The 19,990-nt window shown below is 36.7% G+C and overlaps 1 protein-coding gene across 3 annotated transcripts in view; it reads right to left on the minus strand.

Moving 5' to 3' along the window:
• Positions 1-19,990, minus strand: part of SIPA1L2 (signal induced proliferation associated 1 like 2) — a 98,482-nt gene that overhangs the window by 12,314 nt on the left and 66,178 nt on the right. For all 3 annotated transcript variants that reach the window (XM_026053351.1, XM_026053349.1, XM_026053350.1), the window contains exons 11-17: positions 18,059-18,142; positions 16,748-16,848; positions 16,222-16,325; positions 12,782-13,170; positions 9,214-9,438; positions 6,209-6,362; positions 5,021-5,240 (exon numbers count right to left, since the gene is read on the minus strand). In XM_026053351.1, the coding sequence (XP_025909136.1) occupies positions 5,021-5,240; positions 6,209-6,362; positions 9,214-9,438; positions 12,782-13,170; positions 16,222-16,325; positions 16,748-16,848; positions 18,059-18,142 (1,277 nt within the window). The remainder of the gene's footprint in view (positions 1-5,020; positions 5,241-6,208; positions 6,363-9,213; positions 9,439-12,781; positions 13,171-16,221; positions 16,326-16,747; positions 16,849-18,058; positions 18,143-19,990) is intronic.

The following is a 19,990-nucleotide window of genomic DNA, read 5'->3' on the forward strand; positions in this document are numbered from 1 at the left end:
TACATCTTAGAAAAGGAGATTATTTTTATAATCATCTTAATTTTTTCTTTTTTAACATTTTCCTTTTCTAGCTATACCAATCTTTATGTTGATGCATGTGAACACAGTAAAATGAATATGACTGAGTAGGCATATACATGTTATTAAAACTGAGTCTAAACCAAAAAGATTATATTTAATCTAACTTAATCTTAATCAGAAAGTTAGTGATACAATATTGTACTTCTTAAAATACCACAATCTGGAAAAGATGTATCTACTCGTATTAAACAGGTCAAAATATTTGTGTTTTTTTTCCTCACACATTTCAAATACATAGGACTTTTTCTCCAGTTACTCTACTGATACAGGCTATAATATGTATAAAAAATGTTTCTTCAAGCAGAACACCAAACACAAAATCAGTGAAGGAAACAATGCACGCATGTATGTGAAAGAGGCATTATATTCCAAGAAAATGGGACATTGTCATTGCCTTGATACCACAGAAGAAGAGCAAAGTCTATTTGAATTAAAATTTGCATTTATAAAAAACCAATAGCCTGTTATAGCACATTCTATTGCACAGAGCAATGATTAGAACAAGTCACATTCTTTGGGAAGTTTTATGAGGAAGAAGACAGTAAAGGAAGTTTGYAATTCTCTGTCAAAAAAACATGAGTCTCGCAAATCAAAAACAATTCAGATGAGGTTGGAATCCTTTATACTGTGGAATTTATCTTCCACAAAAGTTGTTCTACACCTTCTGTACACGATGTAGTACTGTTATAAATGGAAGTGGTTTGGCACATCTAAAAATCTCTTTCTCAATTACCACTCTTGGTAAGCAGAAGCAGATGATATATGTTAGATGAAAAATTCATTATACAAATATGTTGTATTTATACCTTTGTACAATACTTTATTTTCATTTCCTAATAAACATACCTAAAATTTTASTTAAGTTCACCTTGAAGGTGAAAATACATTGGTAGCTCAACCACAGAACATTCTGTTCAGCTTTTCTATACACTCTGGGATTTGTAACAATCTTATTTACGCAAGTACAACATTTTTATACATTCTTGTCAAGGAAACCAGACAGAATGCTTTGTTTGAAAGCTGGCAAGCCAGTTTTTGGTTCTAGACCAGTAGGCAGGCCTAAGGGAGGGCCCTTGCTTTTGTGTGATCAGTCTACAGAGGCTGGTTATGAAATCTGTCAGGAAGATGTCTTGTCCTGGTATGATTCTGCTGGCTTTCCAAATTACAGCGTAGGAGTGATATATTCACCAGTAGTCATCCTTCATTACTCACTGTCTTTGTGAAAACCCCAATTCACCTTAGGGTGGATCCTATTTGGACCTGCATAAGCTTTGACAGAGCAAGTCAACTGCAAGAAAGCCTGCTAGAGTAGAGGATTTGAAYATTGATAGCTCTGAAAACTGAGTGTTCATGCTGATGTTTGATTTATAAGCTGAAATAACTGAACAGGTGTCCATATGGTATCATCAAATAAATGATTTTCAAGATCCAAATTGTGTTAGAAACTGTCTTCACTGCCTATGAGGCTGGTTTTGAAGCAATACAAATATATCCTTTATTTTCTCTTAGGAAATAAAGTGTTATCTTTTATTTTTAAAGACTATTTTATTTTCTGTACTCCATTTCAGTACAAAATCTCTGACTTTGCATATTATGGTCTTTCCATTTATGTAATTTGCTTTCTATAGCTAGGAATTTTCTTAATTTTAATATGGTTACAGAAAAGTAATTTTAAGAGTGCTTATTTTCACCAAAATTAAAGCATAAGCCCATTTCAAATAGAGATTTCCTAAAATTGACTGCCATCAGTCCCACATACCTATGTATTCAAAGAGTAACTAATTATACAGAAAGAAGAAAGATTCACCTAACTTTGCTTATGCCACTTGTKAAACAAGTATTTTGCTTCAGCTGGAACTGCTGCTTCTATGAAGAGATCTGAGATCATGAAAAAAACTCTCTTAGCTACTCYTCACAATGCTAGATACGGTTTTCGCTAGTAAGTGGATTATACTCAAAAGAKGCTGCAGCTTCAGGAACATTTCAAGTCATGTGCAATGGCTGCTCTTGGTGACCGCTCACAATTTTTCTTTCCTGATATCAACAATTCCACCTCTAAACTCCTTTTAAACAACAGCTTCTGCCTTTCCCTTCTTCTGTCTAGGGTTGTCCAGGCGCTCTTCAAAAATGTGCGAATATGCTTGCGGGCTGAAAGACTTCCTCACAGAAATATGTTCATGTCACTTGTGTCGATCATTCAATCAACAGCCTGCTCCCTGGCAAACAGMCTTTCAAATCACTAAAACTGCACAATGCTCATACACAGTGATGATTTTTCAGTTTAATATTGCTCAGGCTGGTTTGGGGTTGCAGTTTACCTTTAGCAGTAAGCCAGTTTTTAAGATAGTCATTCATCTACTACCATAGTTTCAGGTATTTCATATCTGAAATATAAGCTTCTAGCAGTCTTTTCAGATAGCATGTATAATCTGAAAGCTTTCAGACTTGCTAGTGGATCACTATAAAATACTCCCTTCATTACAATGCTTTTCAGTGCAAGTATCCTGCACCTTGTTCCTTTTTCTTCCTCACAGTGCTACAATATCATGCCAGGTTATCACTTAGACAGGTATTTTTCCTTCCTCTTTTGTGCTGTTTTTATAATACAGGTGGACCATAGTGCTTGAAATTTTACTCAGACTGTTTCTATGCGTGTTCCTGGGTTTCTCTGGCTTGTGTCTATGTTCTAGTTATGTACTGGCAGTTCTCACTGTTTTCTTTCTTTACCTTCCAGTTCAGCTCCCATGGATTTGCAAGACAGGGATAGATTTGTACAGTTAGAATGTTAGAATCACTCAACACAAACAGTGCTATCTCAGAGCATCTTCAATATTCCCCAGGCAAAATTCTGGAGATCTCAGCTACATGCATTTTGCTTTCTATTTTATGTTAAAAATAAGATAAAATGAAATAATTTTTTCCATGGTTGCCTACTGTGTGCAATCAACAGCACTCAAATATCTGAACTTTCACCATTTCAGGAGTTACTGAAAGGAACTATTCTCTTACTTAATTTCTACTAGTAATAAAATAATAAATCCAGTAGCTTAATTTTCTCATCTTCTCACAGYGAATACAACATACAGTTTAAAATCTAATTTTCATATTTGCAAAGTCCTTTTGTGTGATAATTTGGAATTCCTCATAATCTCAAACTTTTGACGTTGTCCACTGTGCTTTTTTTCTCATGCTATTTTGCTTCCCCCTATTAATCACTCTTTTCCTTGTGAATGGGTCGCATGAGAGTTGGTGCTGCTAYAGTATTTTGTACTATATTCTGGGTAATAACATGCAAAAATGTATCCTTCCAGCCAAATTAGCACACTACCTCCACTAATTTCTGGACATATTAATTATTGTTAAAATTTAAATGTCTGAAGAATGTAAATATATGCATTTTTAAAAAGACAATACTATGAAAGCTAAGTATCTTCTTATCTGAAGCATCAATCTCAATCTAAATTTACAAGTGGATATCTCATCCCCACGGTAACTGAATGGGAATATCCACTTTGTACTGATTCCAAGATCTTCCCCAACTAGAGCTGAAGTTAGTTCATGTATGACGGTACTGCATAACTTCATTTTGAAATTAACAGTGGGCAAGCCATGATGTGATTATTTTCAGAGGGCAGTTACAGATRAGCAGAATYACAGAATGGTTGAGGTTGGAAGGGACCTCTAGAGATCATCTAGTCCAACCCCCTGTTCAAGCAGGGACACCCCGAGCATGTTGCACAGGTCAACACACAGGGACATTTGAGCATGTCAGAACGAGGAGACTCCACAACCTCTCTGGGCAGCCTGTTCCACCACCTAATAGTAAAGAAGTTCTTTCTTGTATGCAGATGAAATTTCCTATGTTTCAATTTGAACCYGTTATCATTTGGCATACCTCTTTCCTGATGAGGCTCTAGGCTTTCTCTCTCTCTCAACCCTAAACCTAGCTCTAACCCTAGCCCTAGTCCTAAGTCTGAGATCACAAAGTCTACTGCTGAGGGGGTTGGACTAGATGATCTCTAGAGGCCCCTTCCAACCTCAACCATTCTGTGACCCTGTGATATTAGATTTATGGAAAAGATTTTCACAAGATTTTCACTCAGCACTTTTCAAAACACACTCTACTCTTATTAAGTATATATATACAYTTATGTAGCCTAAATATATGTATCTGGAAATGTGGGCTGGGGTATACAGGCATGCATTTTTTTTTCACAATTTTCTTTTATCTTGTTTTTCTATTTGTGATTTTAATAATTCTCATTCCATAATTTTCGTAAGATTATTACATATCGTACAAGTCCATCACTCCATGTTGGAATTATTTCAAGATAAGCATATAATAAAGGTCTCACTTATGAAGATATCACAAATGAAGAGACACTTTCATAAAAGAATTTTAGCTTACCAGTACCAATTACTTTTCTGCTAATAATATGAACTGCCATTCACAAAGTTTTAACATGTAAAGTAAGTCTCAGCAAATATAATTTTGAAATTGGTGATGACAAGATACTGCCAAAAAGATMATCTAAATAGAAAATATTCCATTTGCCAATTACAGTAAAAATATTTGTGAAAATGTACATATTTCAATAGTTTGAATGCACACACACAAAAAAAAAGGAAAGAAATAAACGAAGACAAAACAGGCCAGATTGGCTTAAATGGGTCACCACTGGTTGCAAATAGGAAAATAAGATGAAAACAAAAACTGTCTCCAGACAAATGGTCACTGCCCATGACTTGTATAATGAAAATTCTGGGAGAAGTGAATGCTGTTCCCAAATATGACAAATCCAATTTGATCATTAAGGCAAGCATAAGCAGCTACTACTGACAAAATACGCTTTTTATCTAGGATATATGGAACACTGATTTAGAATTTCAAAATTTTGCTTCTATTTTAATAGTCAGCAATAACAAAACCATCACTTACTTCTCAGATTTCCCATTCCAGGAGTCGCACTCATTCTGGGAGGCAAAGTGCTGTGATATGGTGGAGTAGTGCTGAACAAAATATCATTTGGCAAAGCCTGGTCTAGCATTGAACTTCGAGAACTTGCATATGAAGATCCTCTTCGATTGCTGCATATGCTCTCATCAGATAAGGTACGATAGAGTGTCCTCCGTGGAGAAAGGTTCCCATAAAATGAAAACTAAATATGAAAATGTGAACATATAAGAGTATGCATTACTGATTAAAATAATTCACATTCTACATTATCCTATCATCTATTCCTGGAGTATTTTTCTGGACAGGCATTTTGGAAYAACAGATAATATAGAAGATCAGATATCAATTCTACTAGGTTCTCTAAGGTGTTACTAAACTGGATTTTTATGCATTCTCTTAATATTTTTGGAAAAAGAAAACCCATAAATTGATCAAATATTGTGTAGTTTTATTAATTCCAAAATGTTAAATAAAATCTCCACAACTACATGACAGTAACATTATCCCACAGAATCACGGAATGGTTGAGGTTGGAAGGGACCTCCAGAGATCATCTAGTCCAACTGCCTACTCCAGCATGGACACCCAGAGCACGGGGCACAGGGCAGCATCCAGGCGGGTTGGGAAGATCTCCAGAGAAGGAGACTCCACAGCCTCCCTGGGCAGCCTGTGCCAGGGCTCTGCCACCCTCCCAGGAAAGAAGCTCTTCCGCATACGGAGATGGAGCTTCCTGTATTTTAATTTATACCCATTACCCCTTGTCCTGTCACTGGCCATCACCAAGAACATTTTGGCCCCATCCTCCCTACATTCTCCCCTCAGGTACTTATACATATTGATGAGATCTCCCCTCAGTCTTCTATTCTCCRTGTTAAATAGGCATCTAAACCTTTGAAATTATAATGAACTAGCCCAACCTTAACAGCTGAGCAGTGGCATGTTCAAACAACTATTGAATTTAATATATAAGCATCAAAAAAAGTATTCTTTTCATATAGCGGGAAATTATACTATGGGACTTACAGTCAGTACTTAGAGCTTCCCCTTGGAATATATTTAGTTCATACAGAATGATCATGCCTTCTCTATACCCATTTGGGGCATATTAGTAAATGATTTCCAGRTAATTCCATTTGTCTGGAAGTTACAGAGCCAAAGAAAGAAGCTAACCTTTCTTCTCCCCTCCTCCCCAGAGAGGCTGTCTGGCAACATCATCTTCAGAAAATCTTCTTTGGATAGTACTTGCTGGCTTTCAGCAATGGCACTCCTCGCAGAAGCCTGGAGTGGGCTTGAGGCGGACACGGCATCGATATCACCATACACTCTGTTGAGAAAATTAGTGTAAGTGCTATTGTATTTGCAAGGCTGCATTTATTTTCAATCACAAAATAAAATTTGCTACAATTATTTTCTGGCTTAGTGCACCATTATTTGGATCATTTTCCATTTTAAGTATAGTAAGCTGTTCATACCTGAGAAAAAACGCTTCTCGGGAATTCCTCAGAAAAATTAACACACATAAGGCTTGTTCCTCCCAACTTGGCTCTTTTTTGCAACCTATACTTCTTTCTTTTGAACTTGCATTTATATCTACATTTTTAATAACTCAATCCAGAATTTCAACTTTTACTTCTTCAGCAAATAAGAAAAAAATCAGTATTTTGTGTATTTTGTGGTGTGGCACTGCATCCAGCTTCACAACCTGAGCAGCTTACCATGAACATCATTGGTCATATTTGAAGGATATTTGTAATCAATTGTACCATATGTTAAGTGTGTTTTAATATCTGCAACTTCGCAAAGCTGCTAGATAAATAATACAGCCATCCTCTTTAATTATCAACAGATAAAAATGTATTTGCAGTGAGCAAAAGGCTGTCAAACTGAATTATTCTTTCTGTTTTCTTCCAGAGAGAGATAATTTTAACCCGTTTAACTTTGTAAATGCAACTGAAGGAACTAGAGATTCTGAAACACACAAAACATACATTTGAAGCCATTACTTACTGCCAAGTGCAGCATAATTAGTGACTGTATCCTCAGCAGACAGAATTCAGGCTTGGCTACGGTAAATGGTAATTCTCAGTGAATTATATCCTATAGTGGCACAGCCTTCAGCAATTGACCTGATTTTCATCACCACTGCTAATTGGAGATGTTATTTTATTCAACATAATTATCTACAGATAGAGATTTTCTCTCTGGGATGTACAGACATTTTTCCTAGAAAGATGTGAAGCAATGCTCTATGGCATGGAAACAAATGAAAATATTTTCTGACATTTGAAATGCTACCATCTCCAATTAATATTTTTTTTGAATGGAGCTTTTCTGGATGAGTCTTCTCAAAATTGTTGCGGTTTTAGTTTAAATGTTATGTTTTATTATGCAATTTTGCTTTAAGGTTCCGTCCAAAATAAAGAAAAGTTGTTGCAGGGATTCATTAACTTCATAATGTGGAAGCCTGGGGGACCAATGAGGCTGCCTGCCACTTTCTATGGTAGCTTCTACTATGCCTGAACAATGACTGAAGAATTTAACAGATTAAAACTTCAGGGGAAAAAAAAAAAAGAAAAGAAAAAGTGCACAATATAGTACCAGAAAATGCACTATTATCTGGACCGGAGGGTATTAGTACCTGCTGCTTCTGCATATTAGGAAATCAAGAGCTTAACTTTAGACTGTGTTTTGGTGTTATATGTTTAAATGATTCTTACTATAAATATACACGTGTGCAACGCAAGGTRATACAGATATAACATTAAGATACACAGGGCCAACTACAATTTATTAAGAAGCTAACTAAACAGCTTATGCACAATAAGAAGGCAAGAGAACATTAGAGGAAAGATTGTGAAGATTAGAGAAGTTTAAAAGCTGATTTTTAAACAGCAGATTCAAGTATTATTTACAGAATCACAGAATATTCAAGGTTGGAAGGGACCTCTAGAGATCTTCTAGTCCAACCCCCTGCTCCAGCAGGGACACCCAGAGCATGGGGCACAGGGCGGCATCCAGGTGGGTTTGGAAGATCTCCAGAGAAGGAGACTCCACAGCCTCCCTGGGCAGCCTGTGCCAGGGCTCTGGCACCCTCACTGTAAAGAAGTTCCTYCTCACCTGGAGATGGAACTTCCCCTGTTTCAGCTTATGCCCATTTCCCCTTGTCCYATTGCTGGCCACCACTAAGAAGAGCTTGTCCCCTTCTCCCCTGCATTCTCCCTTCATGAACTTACACATGTTAATCAGATCCCCTCTSAGCCTTCTCTTCTCCAGAGAAAACAGGCCCAGCTCACTCAGTCTCTCCTCATACGAGAGATGTTCAATTCCCTTAATCATCTTAGCTGCTCTCCGCTGGACCCTCTCTTTTTTTTACTCTTTTAGCATTTATTACTGCTACAGCACAGGGAAAGATGGACAGTATCTATATCCGAGGTAGCGTATCTTTTCCATGCCTTTTGCCTCTGCCCAAGAACAACACATTCCTCGTGGGGTATATTTCTGTGTAAAACTGAAATTACAGTTGTTCACTAGAATAAATCAGAAAACTTTGGGCTTTTGGGAAGCAGAAGGACTTGAAAACCAGTTGCTATATATCCTAACCACCAGTACTGACCTGCTCTTAAAAATCAAGGTCAGAAAAAGATACTAAGAATCTACCAAACCACCACTTCCACATGCCTTTTTTTTCCTTTTTTCAAACTATCTTCAACAGACTGCAATTTTCGGTCATCTCTCTCAACCCTAATGGTTTCACTAGGTTTTATAACTCGGTTTTGAAAGGACTGTCAAGAAATAAATTAGGTACTTTTTTCAGTTAACTGTCTGGGGATTTCCAGAAGAGTTCTTTACCAAAATAAAAAGGCTTCTCACATGTATTTCAGAAATTCAAGAAGGAAAATGAAAATGTCTGACACGACTATAAGCTGTCGGCTTACACAGCAATTTCAATGATTTCTTTCAGCTTGCTTTATTTTAGACCTTGGAAAAAGACACAGTTGGATAGAACCGAGGAGAAACAGTATCCTGMATTTCTTGCCTTTTCTGAGGTAAGAAACAAAACCACTCAAATATTTAAAGGTGAAAGGTAAATCTATGCTTTTTTCATATTTCTATCCTATTTTAAATTTTATTTTTTTCACCATTCTTTTCCAAACAAAGTTAAACAGAGCTCTTACTCATGGCATTCAGAAACTTCAGATTCTTCAGGTGTTGGACTACCTTCTGATTTTTTCCATCCAATGACGTATTTACTCACTGCTCCTTGTCTGTGATAGGGTTTGGAAATTGCCCCAGAAATCTGTTGACTACTATTCTGCGACACTATATAGACCTTGGAGGTATCTAGGGAGCCGCTCTTCTTAGAGCAATGTGTTGATGGGCTTCCTGAATGATGTGACCCACTGAAAAGCAAAGACATACAAAGGCAAAAATGAAATCGCCAATAAAAGTGTAAATTAGAGACTCTTCATCTAATAGACAGCTATAATTTTTAATGTTAAGTTTTTCTCAACGTTAAAAATCAAGGCAACAATATTGATACAGGAATTTCTTGGATACCAATGGCCTGATATATTAAAGCCCTGATAATACATTCATGCACATACAAACATGCACAAAGCTGTGATGAGTTTCTAAAATGAGTAATGCATATAATTCAACTTGCTGAAATGCTAATGCAAACTGGTATGAATTAAGATTAAAGGTCTTAGTTCAATACATATATATGAGAAGAGCATGTGTGCAATTTTCAGTATATATGTACACACACAATATGGCGTAAGCCATTTATTTCAAAAACTATATGGGGAAATATTTCATTCTATTTATTTATCTAAAGTTAAAATATCTCTCTCTCTGTTTTTCCATTTCATGGTAATTTTGGCAGGCTGCATTAGTTTAAGTTCAGTTTTTCAGTCAATACTGCTGAGAATTTAGTACTACCATAAGTAAATTTTAGTTAAACAAAAACAGCTTCCTGTATGATTTCAGTACAGTCTTTTATTATGAATAATAGCAGTGGTAGGTACTAATGAAACATTCTACTGAAGACACAAAGTACTTTAAAATGAACTAATGCAAAGACTTAATTGAAGAATATGCTTCTTTTCATCTTACAGGTGAAGTGAACAATTCATAAACCAAGTGTCTTGTCTAAAACCATAGGCTGAAACTGGAAGTTGCAGCTCAACTTTCTCTGTCATTCACCAAATATAAAGGATAAAACTGTGTTTGCTATTACAATAAATCGTAAGAGCATTGAGTCCATTCACATCGGATCCAAAAGTCACTGCTGAAAATATTACATGTATTTCTACTTTGCTATTTGTGTCATTAACTGAAATTAAAATGCCTACTGTGGAAAGATCATCTAAGGCAACAGATTGAGAATTTTCATCGTAGCTGGTATGAGCACTTAGCTTAAAAAGAACTAATTTTGTCTTTCTGTATTTCCACGCCCAAAATAAACAAGCTCAGAATTTTCTTGGGAAAATTTACATTAAAAGCAATAAGGTTGCTCTTTTCCTCATTTTCCTTATAAAACACATGAAGAAATGAGATAAAAACATCAGAGTGAAGAGAATAATTTAGTTATGAAAACTTGGAATTTTAAACGTCAAGCAAAGTAGAGAATGTAGAATATATATTAGATTGATATCACGGGCAGTATCCAGGGGATTTTATCCAGGGGATATCTGTTTATTACTCAATTTAATAAAAACAGAGCATGCAATGTCTCTCATGCCAGTCTCCTCTGCAGGCTTTAAATAAGGGAATACTTTTCAAAGCAAAGAAAAAAAATGCCCACAGAAACGTGGCTTTAGTTAGTGAGCTCAACACAAGTGTTTAAACAAGCAGTACGTATTTTTAGAAACCAAAAACGGATTGACAATCTAAGTAAGAAAAAATGCAAAACTGAAGGCAAAGAGGCTGGTTCAGCAACAGGAACCTGAAGGTATTTGATAATTCATGTGTGAAAATGAATTTAAATAAAAATTGAATTTTAAAATTAAAGAAGAAAACACAGCTGTGTTTTGTCACAATGTTTTGTCTCTGTCAGATCAGTTCTGCAATGTGAGATATTGTTCCTGCAATAGGTTTAAATCTGTAACCCTTGCTCAGATACTACAGCATTAGCCTTTTTCAGGGGCTTCTTTTACAGGATGAAGTTTTAGAATCATGCCAGTATTTCCAAGCAACCTCTTTCCTGTGCGTTACACTTCATCAAAGCAGTAAACAGAATACAATTCTAGTAAGGACATGCTGCATTTACAGGACAACCGATTTTCCCCTATCTGTGGGCAGTTTTACGCTGTTTAGCTATTACAGAATTCTACTATTTAATGTTTCTAACTGTGAATAAATGCCTTAGGTTAGAATTCCACTGTTACAGATTATAAACAAGTATATAAAGTCAGGGTCTGACCAGTTTAAAAATATATAATGGATTTGGCTGTAGATGTCACATGCTTCTGGCTTGATTTGTAGGACATGTAAGTGGAGTTTAAATGAAACATTTGGGTCATATAACAAATTTGTTGTTTATTTTCCTATGCTGATTGATACTGAAAATGGAACAATGAGAGGTAAAGAACACACAATTTCCTTCCATGCTTTAAAGAGCCAAAACCTTAATACAGAGACCAGAGCTTCAACTTCAAGGTCACCACAAAATGGGCATTAGGAGATAAAGGCAACCAGCTGTTAAAGCCAACTTTCACAGGTGGCTTAACAACAGAGGTACCATGCACACATTCCACTGGTAACAGAAAGGTTGAGCACAAAATCAATCACAAATCCAGCTCAACAAACTTGAAAAGAATACATCACAATAATTTAAAGAAAGGTGGATGGTATGAAATTGCTGCTTTAGGACAAGGAAAAGAAGTCCACTGTAATTTATTTTACTTCCTTCTGCTATAACTCCCATGTCATTTGTTACACCGTATTACAAAGTATGAAAAGGCAAGTTTCAGAAGCAAATGAAGACATTAATAAGACTAATTGCTGTCAAGATGACAAGACTGAGGTGCTTTGACCTATTAAACTCAATATAATAGAGAAGATGCTCATRCTAAACTCGCACTAATAATACAAAGCATCATGAATGGATGTTATGATGATGCTTGCTAACYTACAGTTTTCTTCTGCAGTAATGGAAGTAAAGCCACATGCTTTCATGTATCTCAGCTATCAGCTGACTACTGGTAAAATAGCTTGAAACAGTCAAGTTTAAATGTAATATATTTGAGTAAATTTCTCTATGATATATGCTACTATAGGCTCATGATGGGACTTCTCAAATATAAAATTATTTGTAAAACATCTCCTAGCATTAAACTTTAAGAAATAAATTTAAAAACATTATAAAAAAACAGAAGTGAAGAATTTACTACATCACTTTGCTTTAATTTAAGGATGTCTCCCGATTTTGAAAATCTAAGCAATGCGCAGAAGGTCATATTTCTAATTTCCTTTCAATCTTGGAACACAGCTAACAGGTTTTTGTCTTTCTTACGTAGATTCATCAAAAATGCCTCAAAATCAATACAGTTTCTCTGTAGATATTTAAACAAAGCCAAAAAACCCAGAAACCAGTTAAGTGCATTTTCAAAAAAAAAAAAAAGAAAAAAAACAGAATAACAGAGATAAAAAGGAAAAGGGGAAAAGGGAAAAAAGGAAAAGGAGAGAGTTCTGCGAATCTAATCTCTACCCCAAAATTCCTGATTGCTAAGAAACACGTACCTGGAATGGGAGGATATTTCGCTCAGGTCTCCCATACTGCCCTCGGCGGTATGGCCGGCAGCAATGGCAGCGGCGTAGCTGTGCACKGCGTAGATCTTGGCCGGCTCCTCCTCCGGCCCGGCGCTTTCGGCGGGTTCAGGCCACTGCTCGGCGCGGCAGTGCCCGCCAGCCCGGCTGCCACCGAGGTGCAGCGGGGCCAGGAGCGGCGCGGGCAGGCACGGAGCGGTGTCGATGCCGCTGTCCGTCGAAGCCCCTTTTATATACGTCAGCCCGAGCAGTTCAGGGTCCATCAGGTCTCCAGAACCGAAGTGTTTTTCATCACTGTTGCTGGAGGTATTACTGGAGAGGGTGTTGCTGCTGGAGTGGCTGGAACAGCTTTTGTCTCCGATCTTAACAGCAAGGAACAAACAAAGACATCCCCTCAAAGTTAAATGGCAATATCTTTATTTCCATATGCATTTCTGAATGTGTGCTTTTCAAAGATGACCTAATTCTCGCTACAGGATGTTATAATAAAATAATAAATATGGATAAATATCAATATGAATAAATAAAATATGAAAAAGGTTAATTATACCATCAGTTTCTATTAAATTAATTGCATGATTGGCTAGACACATTAGAGGTTGATGTCATTCCAAATGAAAGCAACTATAAAGTTCCAGTTACATCTCTTCTAGCAAATCCTAGTATCACACTAGAATTTTCTGATTATAGGTCTTGCTTAACACCCATAAAATTGCATTTCAGAAGAGTTGAAATAAAAAATTTTAAAGCTAGCAACATTGGCAACGATCTGTTTAAACAAGTGCCATGGCAAATCTGAAGAACCCTGAAGACTGAATTACCCTTGGCCTTTTCTCAGTTGGGTGAAATACGCAGTTTCTTGGCTCAGATCCCATTGGACGTGTGGCTCCTCGTGCGGAAGCCAAGTGCAATGTATGTGTAGCAGATGAAAGTAACTTGAGCCACAGGGTTCCAAGCAAGGCAAAGCTATTCAAGGGGAGGAATTCTGTCAGCCATGAGTCAGTGGGTCTTCCTTTTAAGAGGTTTTAGGCTTGGATTGATTTATCTGTGTGATAAAGCAGCCAGAGGCGTAGATGGACCTCTATTTGGCATAAAGGTAGTGGAAGGGAGACTACTGGTATGGGATGCTCCTTCTAGCACGTGCATATGCATATAGGTGTTGCTTATACATTAAAGCTGTTAGATACGGCAACTTTTCCAGAAGTGACACTTCTATTTCAAGTAAGAATCACCAGGCTTCAAAGTTTGAGAAATTGTTTAAGAAAGGTGGGAGGGGGACAAGGTTATGTTTGTAGTCATAGAATCATAGAATCATAGAATGYCGAAGGTTGGAAGGGACCTCAGAGGTCATCGAGTCCAACCCCCCTGCTCACACAGGGTCACCTAGAGCACGTGGCACAGGGCTGCATCCAAGCAGGTTTTAAAGATCTCCAAAGAAGGAGACTCCACAACCTCTCTGGGCAGCCTGTTCCAGTGCTTTGTCACCCGCACAGTGAAGAAATGCTTCCTTAAGTTCCTGTGGAACTTCCGATGCTTCAGTTTGAAGCCATTTCCTCTAGTTCTAGTCATTCTGAACTTCGTACAACTTGATTGTCACCTTGAGAACAACAAACCAATAGATGAAAATGAGAAGTTCTCCCAAAAAGAGGAAAAGGTGTTTAAAGAAAAAGGACTCACTTTGTGTTGTAAATGTAAATTGTAAATGGAATCAGACAGGGAAAAGCAAAACAAAATAAAAACCTCAAAGGCACAAAATCTGCCTTGGAAGATATATCGTGTGAATGAATCTGTCAAAAAATTTCTTGTGGGCTGCTGAACATACATGCTTAGGCACCTTCCTGACACTGTAACCGGTAGAGAATCTGGACAACATCTCTCGACACGGACATACTGAATTGTTCAGAGTTCACATGCCCATAGCTCAGGATCATTTTAAACATTTCTTCGTGCCAAGAGCAATTTTTATATGAAGCCCAAGTCCGAAGCCCCTGATTGTGACTTCTTCTTAAATATTATGTCATGGAAGAAGATTTAAATAAATGAATAAAGATAAAATCAGCAGAAATATAATATTCAGCTACGAGAATAATTCAATGATTTTATGATGARGAGAACAAAAAGAGTTAGAGGATGAAATTTCCCCCCTCTCCACTCACAAGTTAAAACAGATAAAAAGAAGACAAAGATTTATTTCTAATGCTTAAATATATTACACAGTCCTTGTTCATTTACTGTAGCCCACAGGATGAGTTTGACTGGCTTTCTCAAACTGGAAGAGTAAAATGCCAAATTCGGCTAAGCAAAAGAGGACCAYAGGAGAACGTTATAAAGATCTCTATGGGGCAATACAATTTTTTTCCCCTCCTGTTTTTTAAGATATACCAACTAAATAGTTTCATCTTGTTAGTATTATCTTTACAAGGAAACAACTTTTTGTTGTACAATTTCTTCTGTACAATGCATATGTGCAGGGCATGTTCTCTAATGCGGGTTAACTCTATTAAAATTTTTCTATTCAGATCCCCATCAACTAAAAAGCCTAACAGCTTCCCCTGCCATAAAAATGTGATTGATGTTCCACAGAAGGAGTAACTTTGGAATCTATGCTCTATTTATTGTTGATTCTTACATATACTGATTCCATCTTCATGTCAACTTTGACTAAATTTAATGAGAAAAAAACTCTTTCATGTCTGCATGCATAATTACGTAGCATGATTCTGTTTATGACAGTACTTTTTTTTTTTTTGAGAATTCTTAAGCTGGATTTTCATCAGGTATCAATGTATGCCAGATGCAAATCTGCCTCCATAATAATATCCATTATAAACTTACAAAGAGMATACAGGTTCCTACTATGCATAAGAATATTCTCATGTCACAATCACAAAAACAATAGAAATAATAGACATAATAGGAAAGAACAAAGTATATCACTAGTACTTYATGACTTTCTGTCTCTACATGGCTGTGAATATTGTTACTATTAAATACAAGACTCTGATACAGACAGATGAATAATCTGTTCACCATTCMCAATACAGAAAATGCATTCTTACTTATACAGTGCATGTGTATTTCATACCACATTAACAGGAAGTGTTATGGTGAATATAATTTCTTTATTTAGTATATGAAATACTTTGGAGATTAAATAACCCAATATCAATAAAGCTGCAAATGGACAGCATAGTCTCTATTAACTAGGCTTTTATCTCCTCAGTGTCCCAGACCCAAGCCTTCCTAAAGTTTCTACAAACAGAGATTAAACATGCTAAATTCACTTCAGACAAGATTACTATTTGCTTCCCCAAACCTGCACTTTCCTAAACTACCAGGATATATTTTAAGATGTGGTTCTTTAAGTCTTGAATTCTAAAGAGTTTTGAATGACATACAAGTAAAAGACTTACATGTGAAAGTTTGTTTGGCGAATCCTTGCCGCTGCCGTCTTTTTGTAACGCCCGATCTTTGTAGGAACTCAGGACTTTGGTCGAGGGTGCATGCCACTTGGTTTCTGCCATAAATAATTGTGTTTTAATTTCTGACTGCTAAAAAGATGAGTATACTGTACAAAGAAAAAAGGCACATGGCTTAGTGCTTTAAACATCAGGTTTTAAACCTGTACACTCTTTGGAATCAGACATGAATATCTTTGCAGAATTTGCAAAGATCTAGGTTTTCAGTGACAATGAAACAGAGCTCAGCCTGCTTTCCACAAGGTCTTCAGCAGTTCTGAGTTAATTTATTTCAAGTATTACCTAAACATTCCACAACATATTCTGTTAGACTGTCTATAACAGTCCCTACTTCCACAGTCACATTATATGCTGAGTATCAAATCTCAGTATCAGAGATGGCTGCACTTCTGATACTGATATGACATTGTAAACAGCTTTTTTTTTTTTTTTTTTTTTTAAAGATATCTTATTTTATTACCAGAATGTCTGGCTCCTTCCAAGGTTTCCTCTCGTTCTCTGCCTCCTTCACACTCCAGTGAACCTGAACCTTGGTGTTCATGAAGTAATGGGGATTGACACCTTTTAACATAAACACAAAATTAAAACAGAAAATTAAGCATTAAGCTTTTTTTTTTTCTTCCCTCCCTAAGAAGCTAGTTACATGCTGAACATCACCACTGCTTACTCTTCAAAGCAAATATTCTGCGATTAAACAATCACAACAACCAACCTACCAATCTAGTAATATTTCCAAACACAGAATGGAAATACTTACATGCCGTTTTCTCAACAGCACACTTATATCTTATATCTTGAATGTGAACAGACCAGGAGAAACTAAAATTTAAGTTAAGCTTTGGGTTATAGAGCATTTTTTTTTGCAGTGGGTGAAATATGGAAATGCTTCATAAATGAAATCCCACTGAAAATGCCTGTGCATTTTACAGCAGAATTTCACATTCAAAACATGCCTTAAAGCTGCTGACAGATCCATTGCCTTGGTTTGCTGCCATTTTACTTCAAATTATGCATGATGTCTCTATTCATTTCAGATTTTAAAATTGTATGAGATTCTTCAAATTCTATAATCTGAACTCCAAATTGTCAAGTATGTATCACAGAAGGTTAATTATTTCACACTAAAAATCAAGGTTGCTATTAGTAATTATTGTGCTGGAAAAATGAAACCACAGAATTTTTTCTTGTGTTTCTGGTTCCAAAAAGATTGCGACAGTTTTATCCGGATTATTAACGCCTATCTAGCTGCCAGAGATGTGAGTGCATAATCTGAAACTCCTTGGGGTGGATCCCGAAATATTTTTTTGTAAATGCCTCACAGGATAGTTTATACACAAGCATACATTCCAAGTCAATATCTTCCTTACAGACCAGGAGTCAAAATGATGTTCTAAGCATTCATATTTTTTCATAAAATCTTGGAAAAAAATGGCATATCTAGAGTGTTTTTAGGTTATGCTATGTATAATGTAGAGCTATAATGAAACAGTTCTAAGCTGTTTGTGTTCCATTCCTGAGATGCTATTTACATGAGTATTCCTTGCATGTTATTCATCTGGAATGTAAAAATAACTATTTGGTTCCAAACAGCTAAGTGGTATATTTTTAAAATCATATGGGCATACACATTACATTAAGATGGCTAGATCTGGGCTTCTTAAAGTTTACTAACAACCCCTGCAAATCAGACTATGATATATAGCATGCACTAAACTTTTGTTTCAAAAAATGACGCATGGGAGCTACAGCAAAATATAAAATCATCAATTACCCGTCATATCCCACTTGTTGTCTCCACTGGCTACTGCCACTGGGTCCTGGGTCACTGGAGGAGGACTGGTTGCTTGGTGAACTTCTGTAATGTTGACTAGAATTATTAACAGGGCACGGAAGTATTTACACAAATAAATCCAYGTTTAAAATTAAAAATCAGTTATACAGATGCAGTATGAACATATGAAGTATGTTAACTTGGGGATTTTACAGTTTTATCTCAGTTTCCTATCATTTAAGTGAGTATTTTTGTCATATATTATTTCATTATTAACAAAATAATTACAAATGTATTTTTTAAAATGCATATACTCAAAAAGGATCAAAAAGGCAGAGAATAATAGCCAAATCCTACTTTCCTTATATCTACTTTTACTTATGTCCAAATAGGATTTACTCATAAGTCACAGCAGATGGATTAGGCCTCAAAATTTACATGTGGGAATCTCTTGTGGTGAATCAGAAGCAATTATTAGTCTCTTTTCATGTATTCCAATTTTGAGCATAATAATTTAGAAAAGRCACTTTTATATATTTCGTTCTAATAGTCTTTGACATAGAAGAACAACATGAAAACGGTTTCATGAATAATCTTATTTTGTGCTTATTATTTAAAATTTGAGCCTTATGTCCTTACAAAGTCACCACAATTATTCTTCCTGGATTTTCATTCAGCTAAAAAATAATGTTCAAATTTGTTCTTTATCTCCTTCCTCTCTTCCTTTCCCCACAGATTGGTCCCGAACTCTACAACCTAATTTCCCCCCTCAGGTATATGATCTTGAATTTCCTGTGTTTCCTTCTTTTTATTCATTTTTTGAGGCAAGGTAGAAAGGAATTTGTACACTCAGTCAAGGCTTGAAAAGAGTTAGTTTTGGATTCATGCACAACGTTTGCCCAAGGACATGTCATTCAATAAGCATTTTTACTGTTCGACTTGAAAATCTTAAAGACATTTGCTACTGCATTTTGTGTAACAGCCAAACACACACAAAGGTGATGGAGCAACACCTAATTCTTRGGTGTGTTCCTCTCTAATAAGGATGGACAGGACTGTCTCAAGTGAATTAGTGTATGGGCTGCAGCTCAGATCAGTTGTATCTCACTGCTTCCAGTCATCCAGAGCTCTACATCTCTTCCTRCACAGCTTGCACTATCCAGCTTTAAGGAGTGGGTAGAAGATGACCCCATCCCTACCGAGCCTCTAGACTGGGACATGGTGCTCCAAACTGAGATACTGCTCTGTACTACTTTAGGGCTGAGGAATGTCTACCTTCCAAGCCTCCCAAGCCTTCCTGTGACTGCTAAATAAAAGAATTCCCTTTTAAAACCACAGCCCCAGAGGGCTAGCAAGAGAATCCCTCCCACGGCTCCTTCACAGGACCACRAGGCAGCTGCCTGCTCTCAGGAATGGATTCTAGACTCCAGGTGTACAGAAACTTCCTACAACTCCAACTCGAGCACAAGAGTACGAGGAGACTTCTTGGGGGGAAAAGCCAGAAAAGTGAATCTGGATGAAGCTTAGCTCTTAGTCGTTCACTGAGCAGCTGTCACAGAATTAGGCATTTTGTAAAAACAGAGGGAGAGTTCAAAGATACCCCTGCAGCTCTTGTCAGCTAATTATATGACACCCCTCGATCAGCTCAGGAGCGTCCGACTTGTCTTCTCAAAGCACTGAACTCTCCAGGAGCTGTGCTAGGAGTTCAGATATTCAGGTCTCAGTTTTGATTTCAGTCCAGAGAGGGGGCACCTAACTGAGAAGCATTACAGTAGCTGAACTACTGCTGCTCAAGTCTTTTACTCTATATTCTGCCCATAGGTCTCTTACTTCTTCCTCTTTTTATCTCTGAAAACACCCATTATAAAATGACATCAAGGCTAGCTCATTTTCAGATCAATTACTGGAACTTTCCAGTTTTATCTCCCTGCT

This window comes from Nothoprocta perdicaria, unplaced genomic scaffold (genome assembly GCF_003342845.1).
Source record: "Nothoprocta perdicaria isolate Ctin4 unplaced genomic scaffold, notPer1 scaffold_99, whole genome shotgun sequence".
Classification (NCBI taxonomy): domain Eukaryota; kingdom Metazoa; phylum Chordata; class Aves; order Tinamiformes; family Tinamidae; genus Nothoprocta; species Nothoprocta perdicaria.